General features: G+C 42.8%; 3 protein-coding genes across 4 annotated transcripts; 1 reads left to right on the plus strand and 2 right to left on the minus strand.

The window, feature by feature from the left end:
- Positions 1 to 3,943: 3,943 nt before the first annotated feature.
- Positions 3,944 to 13,445, minus strand: usp49 (ubiquitin specific peptidase 49). Of its 2 annotated transcripts, none has more exons than XM_044023853.1 (7): positions 13,263 to 13,445; positions 10,677 to 10,794; positions 9,077 to 10,554; positions 7,581 to 7,788; positions 6,074 to 6,182; positions 5,734 to 5,939; positions 3,944 to 4,282 (listed from the first exon to the last, which is right to left on the minus strand). In XM_044023853.1, exons 3-7 carry the CDS (start codon positions 10,487 to 10,489, stop codon positions 4,179 to 4,181), a joined length of 2,040 nt encoding a protein of 679 aa, XP_043879788.1. In that variant the 5' UTR covers positions 10,490 to 10,554; positions 10,677 to 10,794; positions 13,263 to 13,445; the 3' UTR covers positions 3,944 to 4,178. The 2 variants fall into 2 exon arrangements, with proteins under 2 accessions (XP_043879788.1, XP_043879789.1); XM_044023854.1 differs by lacking the exon at positions 13,263 to 13,445 and adding an exon at positions 11,571 to 12,451.
- Positions 13,446 to 14,829: 1,384 nt separating this feature from the next.
- med20 (mediator complex subunit 20) lies at positions 14,830 to 17,668 on the minus strand. Its single transcript, XM_044024449.1, has 4 exons — positions 17,608 to 17,668; positions 16,525 to 16,670; positions 15,258 to 15,511; positions 14,830 to 15,169 (listed from the first exon to the last, which is right to left on the minus strand). The coding sequence occupies exons 1-4, from the start codon at positions 17,619 to 17,621 to the stop codon at positions 14,948 to 14,950; spliced, it is 636 nt and encodes a 211-aa protein (XP_043880384.1). The 5' UTR covers positions 17,622 to 17,668; the 3' UTR covers positions 14,830 to 14,947.
- Positions 17,669 to 17,856: 188 nt separating this feature from the next.
- On the plus strand, positions 17,857 to 22,398 carry bysl (bystin-like). Its single transcript, XM_044024159.1, has 7 exons — positions 17,857 to 18,255; positions 19,158 to 19,314; positions 19,411 to 19,549; positions 19,800 to 19,933; positions 20,016 to 20,176; positions 21,499 to 21,601; positions 21,769 to 22,398. The coding sequence occupies exons 1-7, from the start codon at positions 17,976 to 17,978 to the stop codon at positions 22,121 to 22,123; spliced, it is 1,329 nt and encodes a 442-aa protein (XP_043880094.1). The 5' UTR covers positions 17,857 to 17,975; the 3' UTR covers positions 22,124 to 22,398.
- The last annotated feature ends 363 nt before the right edge of the window (positions 22,399 to 22,761 follow it).

Genomic DNA, 22,761 nt, shown 5'->3' on the forward strand with positions numbered 1-22,761 from the left:
GGCAACGAGAATTCTGACTTTAATCTCACAAGTCACGATGATTTTACGGTCATTTTTTGAGGGGGTTAAAAACTCTGGAAACTTCTGGCGAAAATGCGATATTGGCATCGTGCTCGGACACAACGCTCTATAGCGCCCCCCTAAGCTGAAACATGGATGGAGCAAGACAAAATTAAGTTGCGCTCAATTTGACGATTTGCACACTGCGCGCCTGAATGCATCAATCGCACCGACATAAAAAAACGTGCCAACTTGTACAAAAAGAAACATCAAAGGCAAAATGTTTTCTAAAGGTTTTTCGGATTCAAAAGGGCGTGGCCACGGCAACTGTCGGACGTTCATCGAATTTCCACCATTCACCACGAAACAGGACGTTTTCCTATAACTTTGCCATTCATTGACAGATCGCCTCGAAACTTCATACGTAACGCAAGAAACCGACCCCCAACTCTGCACAGAGGTCAGGTCTGCCGAAAATGTGATATTGGCATAGTGCTCGGACACGGCTCTATAGCGCCCCCTTAAGGTGAAACAAAATGAAGTTGCAGTGAATTTCTATTTGGCGATTCACACACTTGTAAATTAGCATTTATCGTACCGATATAAAAACTGTGACAATTTGCACTAGACACATCAAAGGCAATAAGTTATTGAAAGTTTTAAAAACACATTTCTTCCGACTCTACCTCGACTAAGACGACAAAAAAAAACAAAAACAAAAAAAAAACTTGTATTGCACTTATGACTAGCACTTCATAGTTTGTTCTACTTGACATTTGTACCCAAATGTTTAAATGCACTTTTGTAAGTCGCTTTGGATAAAAGCGTCTGCTAAATGACATGTAATGTAATGTAATGTAAAAGTTTTTTGCAGATTCAATAGGGCGTGGCCACGGCAACCATCTGACATTTGTCGAATTTCCACCACTTGAAACTAACTTCAGAATTCATTGATCGATCGCCTCGAAACTGACAGACTTGACCCAACACGATGAATGTAGCCACCATTTTGCCACTAAACAGGAAGTGCCCTGTAATGAAACTTTGTATGTGAGACCAGGGGCCCGCCCTGAGCAATGCTGCATGCCCCATGACCTGCACACAGGAAATAGGTCTTTTGAAATCGAAAACTGTAACTCGCTTCATAAATGAACAAACATGTACTTGTACATTTGTACGTGACACGTCAGAGGCATAAAGTGATCGAAAGGCTTGAGGATTCAAATTTCCGCCATGGAAGTTTGGCGAACTTTGACCATTCATCACCAAACAGGAAGTGCCCTGCAACTCTGTCATTCATCGACCGATCGCCTCGAAACGTCATACGTGACACAAATGATTGACCATCAACACATATAGATTATTATTATTATTCTGCGGCTTTGTGGTCATTTTTGAGGGGATCAACGAATAAAAGTGAAGGCTGTTGAGTGAGGGGAGACAGTGAGACAGTGAGACAGTGACGTCCGGGAGCTGCTGCACGGTCCTAGTGTTATCTCATCTTTTAGCCGTTCTTGTTAGCATTTTGATGGTTTTACCTTTTACAAAACAAGGGTCACATTTAATTAGAAAGGCTACTGAACTAGTTGTTGTAATGGTTTAAATGCTGAGCACTGAAGACGAGCCTCTATGGACTCAGACACACACTCAGGAACACAAGTGTCTCACATCATCTCACAGTTTAGACAATAATGGACCAACAAATCAATACCTAGTGGTGGACGTTCCACTTATTATAACAGTGCCTCATCAGTGAATATGTGAACATGAGAGCAGTTCACTGTAGAGGACAAATAATGCTCAGATATGATTTAAATTTAATACCACCCACCCCAACAGCAGCATCTTTGTCTGGATTAGATTACAGTTATTCTCGGTTTCAAATCTTTCAAGAAAGCATTAGAGAAGCAGAATTAAAAAGGTCTCAGCCTCAGATCAGTCTTCTAATCCCGTGGATTAATTCAGGCCTACTTCACTGTATCCGTATGTTAATGTCTACAAAGATGAACGCCGCCATGAATCCATTTACCGTGAACGTACGTTAATCTCCTGAAAAACCCACATGAACACGACAGCATCCTCTCTTCCTGTGATTACTTTCAGAGAGGCCGTCCTTTAAAATCAAAACATGACGCGTGAGGTTGAAATTTGTTTTGTCTTTTTAATAATTACCGTCAGGCAAAACCCATATGATCATTACATTTATGACAGGTATTTTTTTTTTTTTACAGTACAAGACAGAACTTGGGGGCGGGGGATCAGAGGGAGTGGCATGGCCACATCTGACCACTAAAAAGTAAGACATTCATCGTCATTAGATTGTTCCAACTTTTACATAGAGTTCACAAATGTGTTGTCGCGTTTGACTCGTATCAAACGCGGCAGGGTTTTTTTTTTCTTGATTACCTAGCAAATTCTAAAGAACCTTGATAGAAACAGCAGAGTAGAAAAAAAACAACAAAAAAAAAAAACATTGTATAACAAGCAGAAGAAATTCCTGATTTTATCTTAATTTCCCATCAAGATGCAGGATGTACAATATATTGCTTTCAGGTGCTCAACTCAAAATGGGTACCCCAAGACTGGCAAAAACAACATTCTTCAGTATCCCAGTCTGCCACGTTCACTCCTCCTCCTCCTCCTCCTCCTCCTGATGTCGTGGTTTTAAAAACTCAGCTGCAGTCGAGTGCATCAGGACGTGGGCTCAGACTAGTTTGACTGTTAAACCACAAGGGGGAGCTGCCATTTAAAGATGTTACAGAAGCTAAAAAGATGAACAATCACAAAAGATAGGACCAACAGTAATATAGCCCCCTCCTCAAAAAAGTGCAGCTCTCCGTCACTCACCTTCAATCAAGTGTCTAAAACTCTGGACTTTTCTTTCTTTTTAAATGAAACACAGTGACTTTTTTAAAAGAAAACAAAAAATGAGTCCCGTTCACTGTAATCGCACAGTATTCAGTCACAGCAGTAAAACTGAGGAGAGGACGACGTGAAATACCAACCGTGATGATGATGGTGATGATGATGATGAGTAGTGAAAGTTGTCAGAACCGACGTCACAATAATGGCCCTTTTCCACTATGGTCCCAGCTCGCCTCGCCTCGGTTAACGTTGCATTTCCACTACAAAAAAGTACTGGGCGGAGTCAGGTTCTACACACGAGTGACTCGTGACTTGTAAAGCAGTTGTTTTCAGTGTAACTGAATCATTAGAATCAGTTCATTAAAAATATTTGTTCAGTGCAGACTTCTCTGTTAGATACTGAGATTTCAGACATTTCTCTGGTAACTGTTGGAGATTAACACACATTTTTAGGATTGTTAAGTCTTTTTAACTGATCTACAGTTCGGCTTTGAGTCTGTTCCTGTGACGGCACTCTGACCAATCAGTGGCCGGCAGTGATCACGCAGAGCACCTACTCGGCATGCTTGCCAGAGCAGGTACTTAAAAAAGGAAGAGAAGAAGCAATACCTGGTGCCAGGTACTATGCTAGTGGAAACGCAACTTAACCGTGCCGAGTCGAGTCGAGTCGTAGATGGAAACACGGCATAATTAAAAAAGCTGAACACGAGGCAACACAGAGTCCAGACGGTCAGCACACTTTCATTCTATGACGTCACATGATGTACCCTTCCGTCGTTATTAAGTCGTAGTGCATTGAGATCAAATGTACAGTTACAGAAAATGCACCGTCCCAGAGTCTGTGTTGCCCACGAATGTAAGAAAGTGTTTTGGTGAGTGACCGGTTGTTTACAGACAAAAAAAAAACATGGACACACACACACACACACGTGTTGGTGTTCAGCAGGACAGAGTGAGACCTGCTCCCACAGTCTTTAGGCCATAAACCAATATGCTGGTCCCACAGTTGGAGAAAGCTGTGGCTGCATTTATGAAAATGTGTTTGATTTCCTTTCTTTAAAAAAACAAACAAAAAACATTTACAGCAGGACACCGTTTATTTCCATCTCTCTCTTCTCGGTTACGCTGCTAAAATGTTCACCTCGACTCGCGATGGTGGCGGCGGCTGTCCTACTGCCCTCATTCTTATCTTTTTTTAGATAAATCAGTTTAAGGTGATTGTGTGCAATGACATCTGGGAAAACATCAGCGAACATTTTAATAAATGCAGCCCTACGCTGCCGTATGCAGGTCGACATCACAGCGAGAGGTGCCTACGCGGACCTCTGGGTATAGAAGAGAATATAGGCCTGAGTGTTGCACACTTCCTCCACACTGCAAACCTTCATGTCAGAGTCGTTACAGTGGACCCAAAAACCTGAGGATACAAAGACACAAGAGGTTTAACATTCAACACGAGGGCTGGCGCTATTTTTAATCCGAAAATTCACATATCCATTTGATCCTGAGGGGGAATAAGCTACACAGAGGGTGAGAGTGCAGGAGGAGATGGTGCGGGGGAGGGGGGTAAGGGACGTGCTGGGACAGAAGATGCTCTTGGAAGAGTTGGTTCTTGAAGATAGACAGGGATGCACGGCCCTGTTGCGGTAGCGCTCGGCACACGAAACGTGTCTGGATTGTCTTGTGCCCGTGTCCAGACGACAATCCTTTGATGAACGGAGTAGTCGAGGGGTAACATAAGCCTTTACAGGAGCATGCGGGCGGCTACAGGTAGACAGAGGCACCAACGCGTTCAAAGTCAAACCTTAAAAACCTGGTAGAGTTCAAAATGTACAGCCTAGAAATGCATCAGACTGATGTGATGTGTTATGTCGTGAAAACACAAGCCACCGAAACACCAGGCAGCATTTCTCTACACAAGAGGCAGCCGCTCATGACTTCATCCACGGCTGTTTGGGAGTTCCATGACGGCGTTTCCTCACTGGTGTAAATCATGTAATACCAGCCGCGTGTCGCCTAGAACGGCTGTTGGGTGGTGGCGGGTGGTTCAGTGGGTATAAACAGTGCTAAATAAATAAAGTTTGATTGATTGATTGGATTTAAACTCCCATTTTGAAGCCTAGCGATTTGCGGTTTGGCCGGTGCCATATTGACACTGTGCTGATGGAAGTTCTCGGGCGCCTATTGGACGATATTAGCTGTTAATCACACACATGTATTTCTACCACTTATCCAAGGTCGGGCTGCGGGGGTACCAGCTGTCTCCAGCGAGTCCTGGGTCTTCCCCGGGTGATATAGGGCAGCCCTGTGGTAATGCGGACCAAGCTCCAACCCCGGTTGTACAGGGGTGGCCCTTATCAAGGGTTCCGGGACCTCGTACTCCCGGAGCACCCTCCGCAGGACTCCCAGAGGGACACGATCGAGCGCCTTCTCCGAGTCCACAAAGCACATGAAGACTGGTCGGGCGAACTCCCATGCACCCTCCAGGACCCTGCCGAGAGCGTAGAGCTGGTCCACCGTAAAACCACAGTGTTCCTCCTCCCCGTACCCGTGTGGCCGAGGCACGTGAGATCAGCTATTTTCCTCTGAATGAAAGATCATTTACAAAAGCAGGTGCTATTGGAGATTGAGAGACCACGAACCCCCGAGGAAAGCGTTTACCGATGATAACGATCAAGTGTGAGGTCGTCTCACTTTCCCATTCACCTTCACATTATTGTTGCTGTTAATGGAGTTTCATATTCAACGTAAGCAGCGGAGAAGACATCGCGGTGACGAATAGAAAATGGATTAACAAATAATGTTGTCACATTTGGGCGAGTGTGGAAAAACATCAGAATGTCCTCAAAGACACAAACGAGTGCTCACCTCCTTCTGTGTTGTAGCAGTATGCGGTGTAATGCCCTGAGCCAAAGCCTTTACCATGATGCATGACGACAGCAGACAGATCATAGGTGTAGCCTCCTCTGTGGACAGAGTGACCTGAGCCTGTACAGCAGTACGGTTTGATGTTCAGAACCTGGTCAAAGGCCACGTGGACGCCGATTTTCTCCCTATGGTTCCGCCCCGACCATCTGCCATACAACGGGAGCTAGTTAGTGTCACACTGACTCAAATACTCAACAACACGTGCTTACTCACATCGTTTTAAATAAGGAAGACATTCAATTATAACATTATGAAGCAGCGAGTGTTTGGCAGAACTTGCCTGAAGCGTTTGAGGTGCAGCCGTAGAACCTGAGGTAAGCGGTAGATCAGAAGCTGCTTACACGCCTCTGACAGAACTAAGGGTTTGTGGGATGATTTCCGTCTTCTTCCTGGCAAACCATCAAACAATAGGATGACAAAAGGGAATCCACAGAAGACTTCAAATGCACAGTATTTATGTGCTTGGCTTGATTATGAATAATCAGGCTACACAAGCATTTTCAGGACTTTCAAAGACGACTCAGTGTCAGTGTTGTTTTTAACGTCTCGTCCTCCGTCCGGCTCTCAACAGGTGGGCAAACACTTTCACACTCCGTCACATCGCAGAGACGCCGTGATGCTCAATTATCGCTTGCTCATGAGTTGAGCAGCAGAAGAACTTGCTGGTTAAAACTGAATAAACGTGTTCAGATGCAGAAACATTCTCCAAAGGTGACCTGTTCATAACTGACAATTAAAATTCAAGTCACTGCAGTACAAGCCCAGTTTCCTTTTCTCAGGAAGCTTCATTTTATTTATTTTATATGCGACACTGAAGAAAGCTGCATTCAGACATGACTTCAAGGGCTGGTCTGTGGCATTTAGGGAGGGATTATTGGCAGAATATCCACAAATAAGAAGAAGCATATTAATATACCTGTGTTTGTAGGAGCGTTTAATCATTTTAACCCTTAGTGCTCATGTGCACCCATGGTAATTTGCCATGGGAATAATCCACAACTCCTTTTATGGACATCCTGGTGGTGTGTGTTTATAGGTCACATATTCAGGCTTTAAAAAGTGTGTTTTTTTCACGTCTTTTTATGAGTTCGTGACTTATAAGTTATGATTCTTTTTCTGTCACGTCTTTGGTCGCGATATAAAGTAGCAATAATTGTGAAGAAGTCACAAAACTCGAGTGTTTTTCTTTTCTCTTTGTTCATAAAAACGAGCCAAGTGAACTTTGAACTGTGACGTATTTCCAAATTTCCCAAATTCAATCCGATCTTAAACATTTTCAGTACTCTTTCCTCAGGTGTGTTTATATAGTTGGTGAAAATGAAAGACGTCTTTCATCAGATTGCCGAGGTTGTGTTGAAAAAAAGGATATAAGACACTCTATGTTCTTATAGTCTCTGTATAAACTCTAAGTTTAAACATAGTGATGGAGAAAAGCAGCCGAAATGCTCCTTGTTTTGAGGGTTAAAGTAAAGTAGTCTGGTTTCTGTATCCTTATATAAAAAGCCTTTTATTTGTGCTCAATGCAAGGACCTTGTTGCACCACAATGTTTCTAAACAAAGAACAACATCCTGTGAGTGGAGGAGTCCTCCATTTACTCCAATATACAGTCTCTCCATTAGATGTCACCAATGCTTACAAACTGGACCTTTAAGCCTCGTCAAACTGGAAAAACAAAAGTCAGCATTTACTCCGACTTTACAGGTAACACACAGACAACTGAAGTCCAACATACTCCTCGAAACTTGCCGCCTTCATTTCTGCAGTGTATGAAGAAAGTTGCACTTACTGTTGCAGTGGTTGCAGGCATAGATGCTGCCTTCAAGAGCCTCCATCTCTGTAAACTTGGAGAGCATCTCAGTGAGGGTGCAGCTGCGCTGGTAAGCCGACGAGCCCGAAGCTTTGTCTACGCTGTGATATCGCTCTGGAAACTCCAAGGACAGATCCCAGAATGGCTCTACTGTGTTCGACTTGTGCTTGCAGGACAGACATGTCACCTGAACGGGAGACGACAACCAGGTGAGTGGAGCTGAAACGACTACTCCATCGATCGATTACTACATTAGAGCTTTTGTGCATGATTAACACAAGACTTCTGATTGTGTTAGCTTCGTAAATGGGGATATGTTCTGGTTTCTTTGCACCAGATAACAGAGAAATCATTAAAAGTGAATCAATCATTCGAGAACGTCATCATTTCCAGGTTCGACCAAACGGTTACTCGATTAATCGAGCAAATAATCGACAGATTAGTTGCAGCTCCACAGGTGAGTATGTTTGTGCAGCCGCACCAACATTGTGCTCATTTCACATGTAAATGCGTCACAATGTCTCTCAAACATTAGCATTCAGACACAGTTGGAGGCAAAAGAGGAACAAAAAGGGGAGATGAGTTAATAGTGACGGCGTGATCGTGTATACCATTGTGTGCATGAAGATTGCAGGTGAGAACACGTCTGTTTGTGTGCATGAAGATTGCAGGTGAGAACACGTCTGTTTCCTGTGAAAACTCTCTGGTTTAATTAAGGTGTGCATTTGACTGAAGCAGACCAAGGAGATGAGCCGAGAAGATTCTCACCACACAGATTTCCTGATCACTCAACTTATAATTAATTTCTCTGGAAGGTGTCGGCTCTCTTGGTAAGAGCGCGGCGGCTCACGTTATTATGTCTCGGATCAAACAAAGTCCAATTTAGATAATAGATGCTGCTGTTGCTGCTGCGCTGACTTCGTCACCCCATCCCTGGCAGGTGGCACGTAACCACGGTTACTGCTTGTGTTGTTTACGGTCCCATGCGGTGTAAATAACAGCCAATAAGCACACCGAGTGTGGAAAGGACACACGTTAAGTGCTGCACATGTAGTGAGACGCTCGGTGTGACTGAACCCGATGCGAAAACAGTTTTAAAATGTTCATCTGGACCTTGACCCGGCCCGTCAGGCTCTGGTGGAGCATCCACTATCCTGATTGCCTTGATTACACAATAAGATGTAGGCTTTGTACATCCGGCATAAAAACAAAGACACACAGCATGCGGTGTCTGTGACCTTGCGCACCGTTTAAGCTATGATCACAAATGTTTTTAATTCTTATTCTTTATTCTTCATTTTGCTAAATTCAGTGGTTAAAGATAATCATACAAATCAAACAGAAAAGAAACCTCAGTGGAACATTGTTGTTGGGAGGATTTCTAAAAAGGTGACATAACTACAATAAGACTGAACAGGTCTCTAGTATCACTGTGTGTGTGTGTGTGTGTGTGTGTGACATGTTGGCACCCTCACCTGGCTGAGTAGCTGCCCATGAAAGATGGTGTTCAGAACCTTTAGCACTTGCTTAGACAGTTTCCTCTTGGTGATGGGAATGACTATCCTGCGTTTGGACCCCTCCGTGTCCAGCTCCTGCTGCACCTTGTCCAGCAGTTCACAGAGGAACTCCTGGGCGTCCTGCTGGTCATAGCCACGGAAAGCTGGGATGAGGTTCCACACGGAGTGAAGCATGGCGAAGGGAGATACCAGAGACCACCGCCCTGACCACATGACCCTGAAAAGTGTATGCAACTCATGGCACAGAGACATCTGCTGGCGGGTGGAGCAGCGAGGCTCCTTGGGCTGGACCAACTCTGCAGCCTGCGGGGAAGGCGGAGTGCTTTCTTTTTTGCCCACGGGCAAATTCCAACAGCCTGCCTTCCCCACGCGTCCAAGCGGGCATCCTGACAGCGCCGTGTTACCACTGCTGACGACGCCTCCTGTGACCCCCTTCATCCCCTGGGAGTGATTGGTCTTGGCCAGGAGCTCCTCAGTCTCACACAGGTCCAAAGTGAGAAAACACTCCCTGAATTTCTGCAGGTGGCTCAGCACCTGCAATATTGAGTTCATGTAGCACGTGTTCCCCAAGTTGCGCAGACCAGTGACACCCGGAGCGGGTCTCCGGCGGGTTGTGGTATGTTTGGAGTAGTATCTCCTCAGTTTAGCAGCTCTGCCATTCTGAGGAGCCTTACGGGACAGAGTTAGAATGGAAGGCTTCTTGGGAGGAAGAGGAGGAGGTAGGCGGTCTGGAGGGTCGCGAAATTTGCGAGGAATGAGTGTAATCATGGAACGTGGCGCCTGAGTAAGAAGCCTAGCACTCTTTCTGGGAGGTACGTTGCCAAGCTCTTCCATGAGTCTTCTTTTCACCTCTTTCTTTTGTCTTCTAGCTTCCTCAAGTTTCTCCTTGCGTTGATTCTGCAGCTCCTGATTTTTGTCGATCCATATCCGGAACATCTTCCCAAGGAGCGCTTTCCTCCTGTGACGTAAAGCCAGCTGCATGGCGGGCTGCGACCCACCTTCCCCGACCCAGCTGGTACATTCCCCTCCAGTTGAGGAACGTAGCGAGCGTCTACCTGGGCTGCGAACAGTAGAGAGCGCCCCTCGGAGGAGTTTGAGGTCTCCTTCTGCGTTGTCATTGAGTACATAGTCTCCACAGGCAAAGCAGAAGACATCCAGCTCACGCACCTCCATAGCCAGTGGGTGTTGTGACTCCTGAAAGTGTTTGAGCGAGTGCTCCTCCATGAAACGTCCACAGGCCACGTGGGAGCACTTGAGGCAGGCCCACACTGAATCGGTGGTGCTGCAGTCCACACAGTGCCATTTTTGAGGATTGAGGATAGAATGATCGTGGCCCAGACGCAGGCGTCCCACGTGCTTACAGCGATCCATCTCTCCAGATACACATGTGGCCTCAGTGATAGGACACACGTCCCGTAGCCAAGCAGCAACTCATTCTGTGGTAAGAGTCGCAGGACAACATATAGTAAGGTAGAGAGTCATGCTTGTTCAGGAATACAGCACAAATCAGCTCATCTGAAGAACTGGGAATAGAAAGAATATTAAAATGTATACTTACTGTAAATATAGCTCGCTCGCTCGGGTTTGGGACATCACAACATCTGCGGAGAGCTCAATTGCAACATGCAGCTTGATCACCCATTACCACAGTCACCACCAGCCCCAGCAGGAAAGTTCTTTATAAAAAAAAAAAGACGAAAACATCATCAAAATACTTTACTGTGCTACAAACAGTTTCTCAGTGGAGTGATGGGACATGTGAGGTTTTTGCTGAGAAGACAAGTCACCACAAAATTACATAGATCTCAACAACACACAAGCATAATGAACATTTAATATGTTTTCAAAAACACTGTGTTGTTAAAAACCCACTCTGACTATGCAACGCTTGTGTAGTTAAGTGTTTTCAGTCATTTTCCCTTTGCTCAGAATTTATATTATGGGCCTGTGACGACGACATGTCATGTTGGACTCCATATATAAACCTAACTGGACATTTGATCGGAGAAATTGTAGCAAACCATGACTGACGGTTGGGAATTTGACACAGTATGGTTCATGTGGTGCAGATTAAAACTAAAAACTTGGCTCATCATCACAAGAGCTCCTGTAGCTTTACAAAGCATAGTCTTAGGTTAATGCCTAACCTTAACCTAAGTACAGTTCAAATCTTAGCCCTAAACTTAAAACCTGATCCTGAGAAATTAGCTTCTGCCTCATCAGGATCAGGTTTTGGTCTCCATGAGGACCAGTGATCCAGATAAGGTCAGTTTTTATACAAGAAAATAGGTAACAAATATAAGTAGACATGCACACATTATTCTATATTTCATACCATTTTAGTTGAAGTGTCTTTGTATTATTATCTATGTATTTGCTTAGTTTAGCTGGCATTACTACTAATGGTGTCGTCTCATTATTAAGTATATGACAATGAAGAACCTTGAATCACCTTTGACTCTTAAATGAGTGCAGGAGATTGTTGACTCTGAAACCATTCCTTTTCTTTTACATTTTCAATCTTGCCTTTAATCCTGATGCAGCCTGGTTGTATCGCACAGACATGTGTGTAGTGTGTAGAAATGTGTACTTTGTTAAGCACTTTAGTCTCAACAACTCCTGTTGTTTTTAATGTGTATGGAGGTGTGAGGATTATTTTAAAAGTAATGAATAATTCAGTCAAACCAATAGAGTTTAAGCATCTAAAACAAATTGATGCCTATTTATTTGGTTGCTTTTTACAACGGAGTTTTCGGGCCAAACTGAATATATAATATTTCAAGTCGTAATTATTATTCAAGCAAAATCTCAGACGATCCACTGCATAAAGATGAGGAACTTATGTGAAGTTACATTTTAAGGGGCTTCACAAATAAAGAAATACTTCATATTATTTCTCACATCAGCACCAAATAATCTTCAGCATCAGGACTTTTGAAAAGATTGCACAGGAAACTGAGTCTGTTTGGAAGAAAGAATCACAAACACAGACCTGGACTAAATCATCTCTTTTGTGGACTGGAGGAGGAAATGGCTGCTAGTGTTCAACTGCAGACTATCGCTGGTTATGTCTGCATTCTGTGATAATATTCTGTCTTTATTCTCGTAGAATCAGGACTTTTTTAATACTATGACTCTATTCTTGAAAGATGAAATATTCTAAACTGTACTTTTTAACTGTGTGAACATTTAAAAAAGTATTTCTCCTTGTATGCTGTGATTTGTCATGACAGCCACTGCAAACCAAGTTTCCCCACAGAGTTGTCTGAATCTGAAAATCCATTGACTTCTTTGTAATCAAATATGTTTGTTTTTTAAATCCAATTATTCCAGGTAAAAACACATGAAGGAGAGTATTTGTTTATCTAGTGGAGGGGGGGGGGTCGTTCTTGGCTGAGGAATAATTGAGTTGCTACGTGGTGCTATCGACGCTGCATGTTTAATGTCTATTAACGCATCTGACGCCGATTGTCATGAATGTAGTAATAAAGCATTGATACAGCGAGTTGTCCGCAGTTGACGGTACAGAAGCAGCCGGTTGTCTGGCTGCTTGGACCGGCTGGCTCTTCCTTCACGCCATGCTAGGCTGCTCCACCGTCGCAGAACAAAGAGCAGTCAAAGAGCCACTCTCCAGGAATATCCTACAACTTTGTTGCTCTGGAAGCAGACAGCGGGCACTAAGTTAGCTCGCGTCGCTAACCGCTAGCTCCACGGGCTCGACACGGGGCTCTGCGGTCACTGATCCCCGTTTTTATCACCGTTTCGTGCCGAATAACGTACTTTGTTTAAAACACACACACACACACACACGGCTCTCGTCCTGGCACTAAGTTAGCCAACGTTTATGTTGTTAGCTTGTGGCGGTGGCTAGCGCTAGCTGCACGGCTAACGCGTTCGCCGAGGACAATCGAAGTTAACCCATAACGGTGGCTGTCGGTCGCTAACGTTAACTACCCGATGTGTACGGCGGCTTAGCTCAGCGCGCTAGCGCCGTTCGTCGTTTCAAAAAGTCCCCGGTGACATTCATCTTAAAATCAGCCGGTTAATGGAGCCCAACGTCACATGTGTACCGGGCTGCATCTGTGTGCATTTAATAAGATCGGATAATGGGGGGAGGAAAAAAAAAAAAGCTGGGTAACGTTACCATCGCCAGCAACCATCCATCCAGTTCAGTCAGCGCTGAGCTTGTTGTCCCCCCTCACAGATTGAACAACCCAACTCCCGATCCGAGTCCAGAGCCTGCCGCTCTCATTGGACTGGGACTGAGAAGCAGCCGGGCTCTCATTGGCGGAGTAGCTGAACAACAGGCAGCAGGACGGACCTGGACCCGGACAGTCCACCGCCCACCGCCACCACATGGAACCACTGTGACCGAAGCTGGGCCGCTGCACTTAGGGCAGAGGGAACAGCTGGGCCGGTGAAAGTCTAATGTTTTAGAAAAGCAGGGATAGTCAATCAAAAATGATGTGGTCCATACAAAGAAATGACTAAACTAATATCTAGTATCACCAAAGAAACCAATGAGTGTGAGACAGGGATGTCTAAACTTTTTTAAATGATGGCCAGATTTGATAAGGTTAAGATTTCAGACCTTTTTTAACAGTAACATTTACATACAAATGCACTGTTTTATAATAAATTGATATGTAACCAAATCTAAACCATGCAGGAGTGAAACAATTCAAAATAAAATCTTGCCATTCTTTCACATTTGATGTCAAATAATGAGATGAGTGCTATATTTGTCTGTCACAGGTGGGTTTCAAACCCGGGACTCCAGCTGAGCCACTGGGGGTATGACAGGTGACAGAGGACGAATTTCGAAGTCGCTCCGTAGCCATAAACAATACATTATAAATCCGAAGCTGAGGGCCACGATTGGCCCGCGGGCTGCACTTTGGACATGCCTGATTTCATGATTCTACAAAGAATCAAGAGGTCATTTATTAAATAGCCAACAAAAAAAACAAATAAAAATTCAAAATAAAAAACAGATTGTTGATTTGTAACAGTTTTAGTCACAGGTGAAGCACTGAATAGCAAATTATGATCACTACTAGAGCTGCAACTAACAATTATTTTCATCACAGATTAATCTGTTGATTATTTTCTTGATTAATTGATTAATCGTTTGGTCCATAAAATGTCAGAAATGAAAATGATTCACTTTTAATGATTTCTTTGTTATCTGGAGCAAATAAACCAGAAAATATTCACATTTAAGAAGCTCAAACAATCAGAAATCTCGTTTTAATCGTGGAAAAAAGCTTCAAACCGATTAACTGATTCCCAAAATAGTTGACGATTAATTTAGTAATGGATTAATAATCGAGTACTATGCTAAATTTAGAGCATTACATTTACTTAAGTAACCTTTTGGATAAATTGTACTTGCCAGAGTAGTTTTAATGCAACATACTTTTTTACATATTATTCCAATGTAACAGTACTCTTACTTGGCTCCTCTGCCCACCTCTGCTCTGATCTTTACATTTATGTGCCTTATTAATGTTTAAAAATGGCATCTGATCAAAAATGACTTAACTGCTGTTACATGTAATTGATTTATAAAAATAATTGTGTAATTGTACTTTTAGCTAAACTGCTCCTCGTGTAACAATTCTGTAAAGAAATAATGCCATCAATACACTATTTGGTCAGGATAAGCGTGTACTGTATGTACTTACAAGTATAAATACAAGGATACTGGCTGCTGTCCACGATTTCTCTTTAATACAATACGTTTTCATCAGGGGTGTAATATGTGAGATAAGACATCATACATCATACAAACATAAAAAAAATAGAGCTCTCCCTCCCACTGACATTTTAACGCACACTACTTCCAGTGATTTGTAATTTCCGGAGTTTGTTGAACAACTCTAGATACTGCGTCATGGTGTCGACCGTGTCTGCTGGTGCAAAAAGTCCCTCGGGTTTGGCAGCAAACACGGACGGAAGTTCAGGGACACTGGGACCAAGAAAGGACTGCAAAAATTCCTTCATGAGATTCCAGCAGTCCCCTGGTACCACACCGGGACAGTACTCCACCTGAGGAGACCCACACACACACCATGAGTTACTGCGGTCACTGTGAGAAAACATACTTCACTCTCGGGATCAAAATACGAGTACAAACCTCCACTGATATTCCTCTGGCACTGGAGCTCATCGTCACCGAACCGACTTTTATCAGGAAGTCGCAGTAGCGGTATCTTGACCCGCGGCACTCCACCTTGTGTCCTTTGGCGTTCTGGAAGTGACTTTTTAATTTCACCATGAGGACGTCAAAGTTTGCGTCAGCTACGAGGCAGGGTCCACCTTCAAACAGGGCCAAGCAGCTCAGGGGAGTCTCCGAGTTGTGCATCACGTATAAGAGTTTGGTAGGCTGACCTGGTGGAATGCAGAGGAAGGACCGATCATCACAGGTGTTTAAGTACTGCATTCACTCTCTGTAGAGCCACTGATGTTTCTCCTATTGCATTCTCACATGAGCTTGCTTGGCCATTAATTACAGCTGATACAGGGGAGCTGAAGAGAGAATTTCAGAGCAAGTTCTGCAGACATTTGCGTTCACACGTGTGACCCACCAGCCTCCGCACAATATCCAGAGAATCCCTAAAGTTCAGTGAATGTCTAAAAGCAGCTTATGAACCTCAACCAGCAGCACATGAAGGGAAAACAACATCAACACACCTGAGTAAAGAGCCATGTTTCATGCTTTCTTTTACAGGCTGCAGCTGTGTGAGATAACAAAATAAGGTGGTGAAAAAGGGACACAAGAAAAAATGAAAAACGGGGGGAGAAATTCAAATGTAGTGATATTATCATCAGCTGATATGTCATTTGAAAGCTGAAGTAACATGGCAGGATCCCTGTGAAAAATAGTGGATTGTTTTATTTATTTTTATTTCTTTCTCCGTCTTGAACTAACCCTCATCAGATGAGCACAGGCACATGCACTAGTTCCATCCATCCAGCCATCTTCTACCACTTTATTCTCCAGGGTGGCTGGTGCCAATCCCAGCTGACATGGGGTAAAAATTGGGGTACAACAACCATTTACTCTCTCACTCAAAGCTATGGTCAATTTAGTATTCAATCTGCCTAATCCCAAAATCTGGGAGGAAACCGGAGAACCTGGAGAAAACCCACGCACACATGGGATGCTAACCACTACACTGTCAGTGTCCCGTCTCTCAGGTCACTTGTTTTACATTAGGCCAAAAATGTAATGGAATTAATTAATCAGTAATGCCAAATAATGCCACAACTGAACTTCAGATCAAATCAACAACAATACAATGAAAACAGTCCTGTTTCATCAGATTCACTGTCTCATTCATTCACGTTTCATGCACGATCTTCACCCTCCATGTTAATGAAATCATTTCCAAGACATTTACCGCTGACATTTCCTGTAGCATGGTATGTCTCACAGTCCACACAGAAGCTGCCCTGCTTCACAGCGCCCAGCTGCTCCAGTTTCTTGTGCAGGATGTCCACTGTCTGCTGCACACTCTTCCCCTCCGCCACAGGCACCTGGCACACACTGCAGAAGAAAAACAACAGAACGAGAAGTTCAAAAACTTGAATTGTTATGTTCCTATTTTAACACTAACAATATGCTTATTTTGTCACATGCCCACCTCTGACCTTTTGTGAGATCACAACATTTAATTTTATTGTATTTTATGTAGTAATCATAGTTGCATAGCGTTATCAGGGCTGCACCCGGCTTTACAGAGCTGAGTTTTAACATGGGAGTCAATGGGAGGTTTGACTGGAACTCTGTGCTTTTGGGTGATTCTAAGAAAAAAAACCCAAGTTATATGAAAACGAAAACAACACACAGGGTTAGACAACGAGTATAGCAACATTTTTATGTAAAATGTGGGCAGGAGAAGTTTGTTTAGAGATTTTTGTGATTGTTTTCATGACCTCAACTGAGTGTGACACTGCAGCGCAATACACACTCATTCTAAAATCTGTAAACGTTGTTTAAAACCCGTAATACCCATCAAAACTTTGATCTAGGTGAGAAAAGTCCCAAGTCTTGTGACCCGTTTAAAGTTTCAACCACGTCTCTAAGGTAAAGTATGACGACACAGTGAGGCTCCAAAATGGACTGGCTTCTGATCATAATTTTCTCCATTCATTTCTTATGAGAATTTTTTTTCGCAGCTTTTTGTCACCATGGTTACTCGAAACGCTTAGAAAAGCCAAAGCATGCCATCCCCGATCAAACAGCATGTTTTGATAGAGGATGTTTGCGGTTTTCTCAAAGCTGCGGGACGAGTTTTGGTAGAAATAATAATATAATAGGAAGAATAACAAAAGATACTTGCTTTGCAATACACCCAAATGGAGAAATCTAGGGAGTTTTCATTGGTTTTACTAAGCAGGAACTCTAATAAACGCGGAGCAATAACAATAGATGCTTGCTTAAGCAGGCACTCTAATAATAAACCATAAGTTTATCAACTCACCAAGTGACTCCCATTGATATTTCGCCTTTTAGTACAACAGTCGTCGTACTACTTCCGGGTTGGGAACATCACTTCCGTTGTTGAACTTCCGGTGAAATAAACCTTCAACCAAGAAACAAACAAAGTTATTATTTGCATAGCCGCTGCTTATATGCTGCTACCTGATAACACATATGCAAATATAATTATATACACACAAACAGCATGTTTACTAGTATTTTACGGTATTATTTAATATTACATACGTTTTACGTCTAAACTACGTCACTTCCTCTCCCTGGCAATGGTCACCCGCACGTGTTGAACAAGCGACTGTTTACAGTACTTATTCGTCTCCGGTTAACTGTTGTAACTACCAGAGAGCATAGATGCCTAAAGTGAAGAAGACCAAAGGAGGAGGAGGAGGAGGAGAAAAAGCCGCAGCAGGAGGAGGAACAGTGGCGCTGGCTGACCAGATCCTACAGGCGGACACGCTGCGTCCCCGGGGCCGAGTGAAGATGCGGGACAGCCGGGCAGAACAAGAAGACAAGTACGTGGACGAGCGTCTGTCGAGGAAGATCTTACAACAGGCCCGAATTCAGCAAGAGGAGCTTCAGACTGAATATGGCCTGGCACCGGAGAAGAAGAAGACACCAATCACGGTTCTTGGTGAGTAGAACGAATAAGTATGTGGGTTTTAATGTTGTGTGTGGGTTAGGTGAATGTCTGTCTATGTAGTTCATTCAGTAAATGGTATACAGAAAACATGCATTTTTTCCATGCACCTGTGTACTTGTGCTCATGAGATGTTATACAAGGTTCTGGGTAGAAATGGCTCAATCAATAATGTTTTAATCAAAATCAAAACCCGAAACAACACAGTTAGTAAATGGCAAACACACATATTGGAAATAATGTCTTTTAGTTCTCATTCTTGCAAAAGTATACCAAATGTTCAGTGTCTACCATTTTCCTGTCCAATAACTTTTTATTTACCAATACTTTACTTTTTATTTATCATTATTTTACCCATGTCAACCCGATACAGTTGTTATAACTCTTTTTAATAACACTGTTGTGCTGATACCATAACCAGCCGTTTCAAACATTAAGTTCCGAATCTTTTTCCTCCCATTTACATGAGTAATACACACACAACACTGATATAATGAAGGTGAGAAACAACGTGCAATATAATTTATTGTGCATTTTTAATTCCCTAGCAAATGCATGTCCACATCACATGATTGGTAATCCAGCCTCAGTTTGCCTTGACCTATGTGGAAGCATTTAACCTGTGTTGGCACGACAAGCCCTCATTCAGAATGAAACAGATGTCACGACCAACACCATCCATCACTTCACTAACACATTTAAAAAGTGTCTTTGAACAAGTTTCTGGGACCAAACAAAAATGTGTCAACTTGAGTCATAATAGGCTGATCAATTAAAAATAACCAGCCAATGCATTTTATTAAAAATGACATCATGCATGTGTACTTAATCTTACAAACATGACTCTGACTGTTTATGTAACCAGCCTTGTCTTGTTGTGTTACTTGAACTATAAGGGTCCAGCTCTCAGGATGCAGATTCAGATGAGGAGTGGCCTGAACTGGGGGCAGCAGGTGCCGGTGACACCGATGCTGAGTTTGACAAGGAGGTCGTCATTGACCCTGATGATGAGCAGGCCATTGAGATGTTCATGAATAAGAACCCGCCAGTGAGGCAAGTGATACTGTGATAGCTCGTATCCGTATCCCTGAGTTTGATTTCTTCTTCTTTTAAATACTTGGCTGTTTTTTATTTGTTTGCCCTCTGCAGACGGACCTTGGCCGATATTATCATGGAGAAGATCACGGAGAAGCAGACCGAGGTGGGAACACTGATGTCTGAGGTGTCGGGATGTCCAATGCCCCAGTTGGACCCGAGGGTAATAGAAGTGTACAAAGGTGTCAGTAAGGTGAGCTGCTCAAAAAATCTACATTTAGAAGTGAACACCACAAAGAGAGAAGTTTAGATTATTTTATTATGATTTTCACAAGTAGTTAAATAATATTTCTCCATGTTCATTCAAGTAGAATAGTCTTATTATTCTTCACCAACTAAAATACAATGTCTCGAATATGTCTTATTCTGAAGCAATAGTCTTTTTTTAGTGCCTGTGTTAAATGTGAAAGACTAAATGATAATTTCTTGTTGTTTTGCTTCAGGTTTTGTCAAAATATCGCAGTGGAAAATTGCCAAAGGCTTTTAAAATAATCCCAGCTCTTGCAAACTGGGAGCAGGTTTTATATTTAACTGAGCCTGAGACCTGGACCGCTGCTGCTATGTACCAAGCGACAAGGTGAGACGGTCCCCCAACCGGCTATAAAGAGACGGACACATTAGCATTACAGAGTCTTATGTTTTCTCTGTTTTTGTTATAGAATATTCTCCTCCAATCTCAAAGAACGAATGGCCCAGAGGTTTTATAACTTGGTGTTACTGCCCAGAGTGCGGGATGATATTGCAGAATACAAAAAACTCAACTTTCATCTCTACAGTGCCCTCAAGAAAGCCTTGTTCAAACCAGGGGCGTGGTTTAAAGGTGAGACGGAACATTCTTTTCAGACTGGCTTTAGAGTGAACTTTTCATTGACAGTAGTTGGTAACACTGTCAACAATCTAATATTTGTTTAAGGGTGGATTTCTAATTTCAAGACTAAATTTAGAAAACTTTTTACATTACATTACATGTCATTTAGCAGACGCTTTTATCCAAAGCGACTTACAATGGAAGTGAGTACAGTCAGCGAGGGGTGGAATCGAACTTGCGACCATTGCGACCATGATGTTTTTCGCACATAGGGTACCGGTCTTAACCACTGAGCCACTCCACCCCACTTTTATTCTGAGTAATGTAAATAACTTGTTCAAATCACCCTTCAAAAATATGTCCTGTGTGTTTTCAACTTGCCTCAGTTTGATTGTTTATTAGTGACACTTATTTTTGAAAACCACCAGTGTTGGCAAAACACCACAAGGTGGCAGTGTTGTTCAAAAATACACCACTTTGTGTTTACTCCTCACAATGGGAATGAGTGCTCTAGCTCAACACCGGACTTGGGCAAGTTTAATTATTTTTTTGAATGATTGAGGTTGATTTTTGTACATGAAAACAAATTTAAATGAAATTTAAAACATATTACATCGTGTACAACTTATGTTTAATCACTCACCACTTACCAGTTGAACTCATTTATCCATTATCATTTACTAACCTAAATGAAATGTGTGTAAACCAGAAAGTTACAACTGTATTGTAAAGAAGTAACATCTTGAATCATGATTCACATATTTAAGACAAAATGTAAAAGTAATCAAGCACATGTGACATTAGCCTCCAGTCATCAGTGATAAAGTGTGTTGTTAAAGTGACGTACGGTACGGTGGCAACAGATTTCCAAGCATCGCGTGTCAATCCTACCCTCTTTCACCAGTGAGGCTGTGACTTCTGTTTTGGTTTCGTTGTTGCGTGTCGCGATCGGTCGGTCAGTCAGTGAAATAGTGTCTGGGTGACGCGCGCTGCACTTCACAGAGTTCTGCCTTTTTGAACCGTCTTTTTTACGTTATTTAACATTTAAATAATCGGAATTTGTGAATCGATTCAGAAGCGTCCACGTCTGAATCACGATGCATTGAATAATCGATGTTTTTCCCCATTTATTTCCATATTAACATCTCAGTGTATTCTAATATAATCAAAGATGTTCTCTTAGTCTGTATTTACACACACTGGAACTATAAAGTCACAAATGATCCCACATCAATTTCAAATTCCCTAAAAATCAGTCCCAGTACCTTTACGGAAGTGCATTACCCTGCTCTCATATATATACTTCTATACTTGGCACCTCCTCTGTCATACAGGTATACTGATTCCTCTGTGTGAAACTGGGACGTGTACTCTCAGAGAAGCTATCATCATTGGGAGCATACTCACAAAGTGCTCCATCCCTGTGCTCCACTCCAGGTGAGGTTTTCCTCTCACTGACACACCAGTGTGTTTCCACCAGCTGTCCTTAAAAAACTTTATACTTGTTCTCTTTTTTTTTTCCCTGTTCTGTTGGCAATGCTAATGCTGAGGCGAGGTTGCGTAACAGGGAACGTTGTGTAACATGCAAAGTCTTTGTGTTTCAGCGCCGCGATGCTTAAGTTGGCAGAGATGGAGTATAACGGCGCCAACAGCATCTTCCTGCGTCTCTTGCTCGACAAGAAGTACGCCCTGCCTTTCCGTGTGCTGGATGCCTTGGTGGCCCACTTCCTGTCCTTCCGTAGCGAGAAACGCGAGCTTCCTGTTCTGTGGCATCAGAGTTTGCTCACCCTGACCCAGCGCTACAAAGCTGACCTGGCCTCCGAGCAGAAGGCCTCGCTGCTGGAGCTGCTGAAGATAAAGACACACCCTCCCATCACTGCGGAGATTCGCAGAGAACTGCAAAACTCGGAGGCGCGGGACATTGAGATTGGACTTCCTGTCACGGTGGAAATGGACTGAGGTCTCAGTTCTTCCCCCTGAGAAGCAAATAAAGACGTCATATTTCTACCTGCTCCGTAAAAGATCAGAACAAACTCATTACATTGTCTCCTCCCCCTGTGTGGATTCATTTACATATTTAATCAGTTTAGATGAAGATGTATTTTCATATGACAGTGTCTCTGAGCTTTTTTTCCCCCTGCAGTTTTCAGTGCAGTGTGATTCCTTTTGAACTACAAGTATTGATATTTGTGTGCATTTGGATTAAAAACCAAACTGTCTCCTTCAAAACACAACATTTGTTTCTGTTCATTTTATGAGAAACACAAGAGTTAACAACAGGACTTCATTATGATGTTATTTAGATTTACTTGTGATTTACAGAACATTTAAGAGTCTGATGAATTGAGATGGAATTCATCAGGGATCAAGGTTAAAGCCCATGAGAGAAATTATTAAAGATTGGTGGCAATCTCATACATCAGGATTCAAGATTATTCTTTTCTTTTTTTAATGTGATGTAATGTAGTAGCATTTGCACATGCTCTGGTCTGGGGACATTATTTAGTCAATTGCATTTGTTTAATTTAGTGGATTATGAGCAAATATTTACATTATTTTATGCTTGGTTCAGTAAATCTTGTTGTGAGCTGTGTGGA

The sequence above is a fragment of the Solea senegalensis genome, linkage group LG4 (assembly GCF_019176455.1).
Source record: "Solea senegalensis isolate Sse05_10M linkage group LG4, IFAPA_SoseM_1, whole genome shotgun sequence".
NCBI classification, from domain to species: Eukaryota; Metazoa; Chordata; class Actinopteri; order Pleuronectiformes; family Soleidae; genus Solea; species Solea senegalensis.

Excerpts from the sequence above, each read along its gene's own strand:
- bysl (XM_044024159.1), top strand. The coding sequence starts at position 17,976 with ATGCCTAAAGTGAAGAAGACCAAAGGAGGAGGAGGAGGAGGAGAAAAA. Across the intron at positions 18,256-19,157 it reads GACACCAATCACGGTTCTTG|GGTCCAGCTCTCAGGATGCA; the intron begins GTGAGTAGAACG and ends TTGAACTATAAG. Across the intron at positions 20,177-21,498 it reads ACCAGGGGCGTGGTTTAAAG|GTATACTGATTCCTCTGTGT; the intron begins GTGAGACGGAAC and ends TCTGTCATACAG.
- med20 (XM_044024449.1), bottom strand. Across the intron at positions 15,512-16,524 it reads TGCTACAGGAAATGTCAGCG|GTCAGCCTACCAAACTCTTA; the intron begins GTAAATGTCTTG and ends GCATTCCACCAG. Across the intron at positions 15,170-15,257 it reads CCAGAGGAATATCAGTGGAG|GTGGAGTACTGTCCCGGTGT; the intron begins GTTTGTACTCGT and ends GGGTCTCCTCAG.
- usp49 (XM_044023853.1), bottom strand. The coding sequence starts at position 10,489 with ATGGATCGCTGTAAGCACGTGGGACGCCTGCGTCTGGGCCACGATCAT. Across the intron at positions 6,183-7,580 it reads TGCCTGCAACCACTGCAACA|GAAGAAGACGGAAATCATCC; the intron begins GTAAGTGCAACT and ends ATGGTTTGCCAG. Across the intron at positions 4,283-5,733 it reads CTGCTACAACACAGAAGGAG|GTTTTTGGGTCCACTGTAAC; the intron begins GTGAGCACTCGT and ends TTGTATCCTCAG.